The sequence below is a fragment of the Solanum pennellii genome, chromosome 6, assembly GCF_001406875.1.
Source record: "Solanum pennellii chromosome 6, SPENNV200".
In the NCBI taxonomy this organism is placed as follows: Eukaryota; Viridiplantae; Streptophyta; class Magnoliopsida; order Solanales; family Solanaceae; genus Solanum; species Solanum pennellii.
Genome location: NC_028642.1, coordinates 50,384,809 through 50,392,458, shown reverse-complemented (window position 1 = coordinate 50,392,458; position 7,650 = coordinate 50,384,809). Strand labels below are relative to the sequence as shown.

The window sequence follows — 7,650 nt, the reverse complement described above, 5'->3', positions numbered from 1 at the left end:
TAATTTTTTGGGGAGGGAATGGGGTTGGGGGGGTGGCCGGTGGGGGAAGGTCAAGGATCATGTGAAAAAATAAAAATTTTGAAATTGAAAATATTTTTTTAAATTGATGTTTTTCCAAAAAAAAATGCAATTTGAAATTGGAGGAGAGCTATGGAAAATGTTTTCCTTAATTTTTTAAGGGAAGTCATTTTCCTTAATTTTGAGGAAAATGAGTTGATTTGGCAAACATTTTCCAAAACTTTTGTCCCAACCAAACATGGGAAAATAGGAAAACATTTTCCAGACCAAACACACTCTAGGGGTATAAAAAATTGAATCGAAAACCAAATCAAACCGTAAATCGAATTAACCTGGAAAAAAAAAATCAACTAGTGATTTGGTTTGACTTTGTTTGGTATTGCAAAAAAAATTAAAAATCTGACTATATTTGGGTTGGGTTGACTTTAACTTAAAAATACCAACCCGAAACCAAAAACCCGACCATATATATTTTATTTTTAAATTTATTTTATACATAAAAATATTTACTTTGATATAATTTTAAATATTTCTTATACTATGTCATAGTTTTATCTTTTAATATATTATTTTAAAGTTTAAAACTTAGAATGTGGAATGGTCCAATAAATATTATAGTTCATAGATGTTTGATAATTATAGTAAAACTTAGATCAAAATCAAATTAATACTAATTCAAAAAGAAAATCAATTCAATACTAAGAATGACAATAATATTGAACATTTATTCTTTAGTTTTACGTTGGTTTAGATAATTAAAATACATACTCTAATTTTAGTTTTCCTTAAATATATAGTAATGTAACTAATACTTATAAAACTTATTTTAGCATGATTTAGTACTTTTAAATTATATGACTTTACAATATTGATTTTATATAATGATTTCATTATTATTTTTAATTGAATATTTTTGTGTTTCGTTTTTAAGAAACACCTTAGATAATTGTATTTTGGTTGGACTAAAGAAATATTTGAAGCACAAGTTATTTATATGTTTGTATGCAAACTTTAGCAGAGAAAAAATCGAGGTTTATTATTTGGTTAATTTATAAATTTAAAAATTTGACACAATAGTTTGGTTTGGTATTTGAAAAATCCGAACCAACCCAAGGTTCAAAAACTCGAAAATATCTAAATTTTATTAGTTTAAATTGGTTTATATATTTAAAATTTTTATACAAATGATTTGGTTTGATATTTGAAAAACCCAAACCAACTCAGTCATGTACACTCTACTTGAAATTTGAAACCTCAAGGTGAATTTTAAACTTCCTAACCCAATCTTTAGTCTAGAGTTCTAGGGATATATTCAAAATCCATATATATAAAATAAATATATGTAGTGTGTAATGGAAAAATTACTTGGATTGGTACCTTTTAATAAATAATTACTTATTTTTAGCGATATTTTTCATTTATTATCATTTATAGCAACACTATAATAAATCTGCAATATGTATTAAAAATGAATTATGTATGCAATATATATGTATTATAAATGTTTTGAAATATATTTTGTGTTTGTTTGGTAAGAAATTGACACATTATATTAAAACGTGTGATAAATGTGTTATCCTTCAATAAAACTTGAATTATATGTGTTTTATAAATTGTTTTTTGTAATATGTATTAAAATTGTATTATAAGTGTATCAAAAATGAAAAAATGAAAAAAAAATATTATTATTATAAAAGATAAATATTTTCTTTATATAATATATTTACGTAGATTACCCTTTTTTATTTTGGCAGTTTAGGTGAACACATGACCTAGATTTGCCCCAAGTTGGGTGGATTTAAATGAATCCAATAACTTTCGACTCCAACGTTATATATCATGTGTGTTCTTCCCAAAAACCACACTTAGTAATAATTAAGTATATTAATAGGTACAAACAGTAAGTATCTTTTTTTTTTTGGTAATCGACGTATTTTTAAAGTTCAGATAATCAATCAACCAAACGATTATTTATAAAGAATCTATAAGTTAACTCTAAACACAAAGAACTTTACTAAAATACGGGACTAGAAAATTCTGAACTCATAAAATCAAAATTCTGATTCCATATATATATATTTTTTAAAAAAGTATTTCAATCCCCACATATGTTGTCCTATATTCTACATTCACTAACTTGCAATTTACTTAATCTTTAAGAGTTTGCGCGGGCGGCGTTAACGGCCGTCAACTTTCCCTCCTCACATGAATTTCACAATACCTGATCGTTGACATTATAATACAGTTGGAGAAAAAAAAATATATATATATATAAGGGGCATTTCAATCAAAATTAAGAAATGTTGAGCAAGTGAAATACACAATCTTAATCAAGAAGAGGCAAAGATCGATCGCTGAGTTTAAGTAGATATATGGCATCATCATCTAATGGTGGTGTTCCACCGGGGTTTCGATTTCATCCAACAGAGGAAGAGCTTCTTCATTATTACTTGAAGAAGAAGCTTTCATTTCATAAGTTTGATATGGAGGTTATCAGAGAGATTGACTTGAATAAAATTGAGCCATGGGAATTACAAGGTACATATTATTTATTACCTACGAATTTAATCGTTGTTGAATAATTACTTGTAGCTAATAGAATTTTTCAATAATTCATTGATAAATCTATTTATATTGATGTGAATTATTACTAGTTAGCTACATAATTTATCTTCTATTAGTTATCATTGAAAAATTGATTAGTTTAACACAAACTGATTCTCACCAAACAAATCATTTATTACTATTAGATAGTTTATATTCTTGGATAACTAACTAAAACGAGATTAAAATTATAAACTATTTAAACTCTCTTATTTAAAAGGTTTAAGTACTTATAAATAAATTATGTTTTTATTTATTTAATTAAGAAAAAAGGATAAATATACCCCCAAACTATCATAAATGGCATGCATATACCTTTCGTCATGTTTTGGGAACATTGGTGTCCCTGCTATCAAAAAACTAGAGCGCCTATATATATATATACCCTTTATACTAACTGACATACACGTGTTATATCATCTTATCCACCAACCCTAAATTTATTAAATATCCAATCGACGGATAAGATTGTATCACGTGTCCCTGTTTAGTGTTCATTAGAGTGAAGTGCATATATACTATAGTTTTTGAACGACATGAGCAACAATATCTCAAAAGTATATGTGACAGAGGGCATCTGCATATCATTTTACGATAGTTTGAGAGTATATTTATCCCTTTTTTTCCTTTAATTAATTATATTTTCGATATCGGACATGAATTTAAGTAGTAACTAGATGATTTATGTGTTAATAACTGATGATAATTCAGAGAGATGTAATATTGGATCGACGCCGCAGAATGAGTGGTACTTTTTCAGCCATAAGGATAGGAAGTATCCAACAGGTTCAAGGACAAACAGGGCAACAAATGCGGGGTTTTGGAAGGCAACAGGGAGAGACAAGTGCATAAGGAACAGCTTCAAGAAAATTGGTATGAGGAAAACACTTGTGTTTTATCGAGGAAGAGCTCCACATGGACAAAAAACTGATTGGATTATGCATGAGTATAGACTTGAAGATGCTGACCAAAATCAAACTGTAAGTTCCTCCGATCCTTTTTTTTTTTAAAAAAAAAACATGAAATTAACTACGAAATTTATCAATAAATAGCTTCGAGATAAATAAATTTTCATTATCATGAAAGTTTGTCACTATATCTCGAAAATGACCTCTCAAAAGGAATCAAGTTAATTACCAAGATAAACATATATATGTTCAGCCTTTACCAAGATATTCGATTGACAGAGCAAGTTACTTGAACTAATTAAAGACATGTACACCTACCTTAATTCTTAATAAATTATTTTAATTAGATTTTTTTAAATTTAATTTTTGTAGTTTTCTTTTGTGTGTTTTTAATTTTATGTCTTTTAGGTAGTTGAGTTAACAATATAATTCAATTTCTTTAATCATATCGGTCATTCTCTTCAAACAAGTTGTAATATTCGGATATTTTTTTACTTGAGATTGATGCATTTAATTTAAGGAGCTAATATATTTTATTTGATTAATTTGGCTATTGAATTAAAACACGAATGGAAGTTTTCTTTTAAAATTTTGAACCAAAGTGTTTAATTTAATTAAAATTATAAAATTTAACTAAAACATGATTCAATTCTACTTGTAAATAAAATATCCTAATAATTTTATAGCGCTGGTTATATATTAACTTATCCCATCAGATATATGGGATGACTTATCCTTACTATGATATAAATAGTAGGATATGTTATTTCAAATATAACAAATAAATAAGATACAAAAAATTTATCAATCATTATTTTTTTATTTTATTACTATTTATTTTTATTTCTTACACCAAACGACGGCCCTAAGCCTAAAGAAAAACCAGTTGGTTGAAGTCTTTGCATGTCAAATTGCATACATGCAAGCATGTGTAGAAGTCAAAGTAAATTATAATAATGATTAATTAATGAATGAATATTTTCTGGATGATTGACTTACTTACCACAAAATCTTTGACTGTGAGGAATTCCCAGCTTGCATGCATGCTTCTAGGAATTTGTTATGCATAATAATGATCATATTTTAAATTGCTTAATTTTATTATGTCTCAACGAAAATATCATTTCAAGAAAGTATATATATATACACACGTGTCTCTTTATGGCTATCTGGTCTTGTATATATAAATTTCATAACTAATTTCATATTTTTTTCATAGTAATCGCGTATATATATATATCTTTGACTATATATGTACTTTTCAAATGTGTGTAGGAGGATGGCTGGGTGATTTGTAGGGTATTCAAGAAGAAAAACCTATTCAAAATAACTGGAAATGAGGCAGCTTCATCAATCCATCACCACCAACAACCAACCAACAACTTCACACACAAAGACAATAATCATGATCATAGCCCATATCTACTACACCAATTACCACAACACCATGACCAACATCATGACTTAAACTATTCCCAAATCCCAGTTGCTACTACTCTCGCGCCACACGAATACTATTCACACAACAACAACAACAACAACATTGAAGTAGCACAAAACTTGATCAAGTCATCATCACTGGGATATCATCAACATCATCATCATCATCCTCATGAATTCTCATCATCAGGCGCTGATCAATCAGCGCCTTGTGAGTCTGGCTTAGAAGTAGCAAGCAGTAATGATCATCAATGGGGAATTAATATTGATTCATCTAAAGTTGCATTAGGGATGGGATTTGAATCTAATCAAATCAATCATCAACTTCCTATGCGTGGAGAAATGGACTTTTGGAGTTATGGAAAATAATACACACACACATGACACAACTATTAGTATTAATTCTTTGTAATAATATATATATATATATATTGACATTGAAAAGACATATATATATCACTTAATTAATTATATATACTTAGTTTGTTGCTGTACTATATATTGTATTGAATGTATTAATTCGATCGGGGGGAAATGTATGATTGTATGTCCTCCTTATTTTATGCTAGTGATTTATATATTGGAATGTAAATTTTCTTAAACATGATCAATATTGTGATTTGAGAAAATCAAGCTAAATATCGTCTCACACTGTAACAAAAATGATTTATAGTGGTAATTAGTTTACGATAATAGTTTAATTGATATGTTTTTTTTTATAGGCAATTAACACTCTTTGTAAATGTTTCTAAAGTCTATAGCGACATTGAATTTAATAACATTTAACAAATGTCAGAAAAAACTTTAATACTTTTTGTTAATATACATATTTATTAGCGTTAAAAGTTATTTTTTTTACCGTGGTCATGTCTCGACATTATGTTGTTCAAAAGATAGCAACGGACATTACAATTCATCAAAGAATCACACCAACTTTAAGTCAACTTAAGATGTTGAAAGCATAGGCACTGAAAAGAAAAATCTTCTAACTCTTAGATTTTTAGTTTCAATAGATTTTTCTCTTAAAATAAGTTTTACCTAACTTAATTATTGACTATAATTTGAGCTAATTATAGATTTATAGTTACAGTTTGCTTAATTACAATTCATAGTTGCATGTAAAAAGGAGAAGAGAAACAAACCATATTCAAAAGGGAGTGAGATCTGAGAGGGAGAGGAGAGAAATACAATTTATCTATACTTTTTATCGATAATTATATCACGAATTCAATTGTTTTATATCAAAAACTAACTACTAGGAGGAGTAGAGAAAGGAAAGATACACAACTAATTTGTATTTCTGACGATTGTATCACTTTTACAATTGATTATATCAATTAATACAATTGTACAAATATTGTATTTTGTTACAGATTGTACTTGTATTTATGTGTTGCCTTGTGTATCATTGTATTTATGTGCTATAATGTGTGTTTGTATTTTTATCATTGACTGTTACAATTTGTATTAGAATTGTATAAAGAGAGGAGTATGCAAACGAGAGAAGTTAGAGAGAGGTGAGAGGCGAGCGAGAATTTTTTTTAAAATTATAAATTCTAATTGTATGTACAAATTTTAATTCTTGTAAACTATAATTGTATAATTGTAAGGACCCGTTTGGTAGGCGGTATTAGATAGAATAATCCATGGATTAAAATTAAATTCAACTAATACATTGTTTGGTTACTTCATTTAATTTAATCCATGGACTGCTTATTCATCATATGTGGTATTATCTTATCCCTTAGAAATGGAGGTTAAACCTTGGATAAAATTCCTAAATGACTAAACTAACCCTTTATTCTTTTTTTAAATTTCTTTTGTAATTTAATTTCCTTTTATTTATATTAGAGTGGTTATAAATGTTCTTTTTTAATTCTCCAAATTCGTTTGGTATAATTTAATGATTTTACTAATATTTTTGCTTCATTTTTTCTTGATTTTTTTCATATTCAAGATAAATTGTCAATTACCCACTTGAACTATTGCTTTAAAAATAAAAATAAAATAAGCTTTAGGTATTAACAATTTAAGTAGTCTTAAATCTATGTTAAGTTTAAGATATATACTTAACCCACAAAAAATTAGAAATACATTGTGCCATCACTGATCTTCTTAGCGGTACATCATATCTTAAAATTAATAACAATTTTATATATATGTATTTGATTTAACTAATTAAATGGAATAAATAATTCTTTAAAAAAATTATCTGGTCCGGTGGTTATCTACCTTGACCCAATTACATGAAATAAACACTCATAATAACCCAAGGGTATAATATGAAAGAATTTTTTTGTAGAATTATAAATTAAACACAAAATTAAGTGGAAAGTAGTGAACCAAACACTTGACAAAAAATAATCCCTGCACTATTAATCCTTGCATTACTAATCTATGCATTACTAACCCCTGCATTACTAATCCATGCATTACTAATCCCTGCACTATCAATATTTATACCAAACGACCCCTAAATACATATCACATGTTTGACTTCGTAGGTAACTTTCAAATTTCGATTAGTTTTAAAATTATGGCTAATCGATAAACAAAGTTAAAGTGGTTATTTGTCAAAACCCTTGGAAATTCATCTTTGGGCCCTTATTAGTTGTCCGTTAACGGCCCATTAAAAAACCAAGTGCTTTAAAACGGGGGAGTTTTTTTTGTATTCACTCAT

The 7,650-nt window shown here is 27.5% G+C and overlaps 1 protein-coding gene across 1 annotated transcript; it reads left to right on the top strand.

The window, feature by feature from the left end:
- Nucleotides 1-2,337: 2,337 nt before the first annotated feature.
- LOC107022794 (protein BEARSKIN2) lies at nucleotides 2,338-5,467 on the top strand. Its single transcript, XM_015223383.2, has 3 exons — nucleotides 2,338-2,556; nucleotides 3,334-3,602; nucleotides 4,806-5,467. The coding sequence occupies exons 1-3, from the start codon at nucleotides 2,391-2,393 to the stop codon at nucleotides 5,337-5,339; spliced, it is 969 nt and encodes a 322-aa protein (XP_015078869.1). The 5' UTR covers nucleotides 2,338-2,390; the 3' UTR covers nucleotides 5,340-5,467.
- The last annotated feature ends 2,183 nt before the right edge of the window (nucleotides 5,468-7,650 follow it).

Bases quoted from the DNA above. Each gene is read 5' to 3' on its own strand.
- LOC107022794 (XM_015223383.2), top strand. From the start codon at position 2,391: ATGGCATCATCATCTAATGGTGGTGTTCCACCGGGGTTTCGATTTCAT. The intron at 2,557-3,333 runs GTACATATTATT...ATGATAATTCAG, and splicing joins TGAGCCATGGGAATTACAAG to AGAGATGTAATATTGGATCG. The intron at 3,603-4,805 runs GTAAGTTCCTCC...AAATGTGTGTAG, and splicing joins ATGCTGACCAAAATCAAACT to GAGGATGGCTGGGTGATTTG.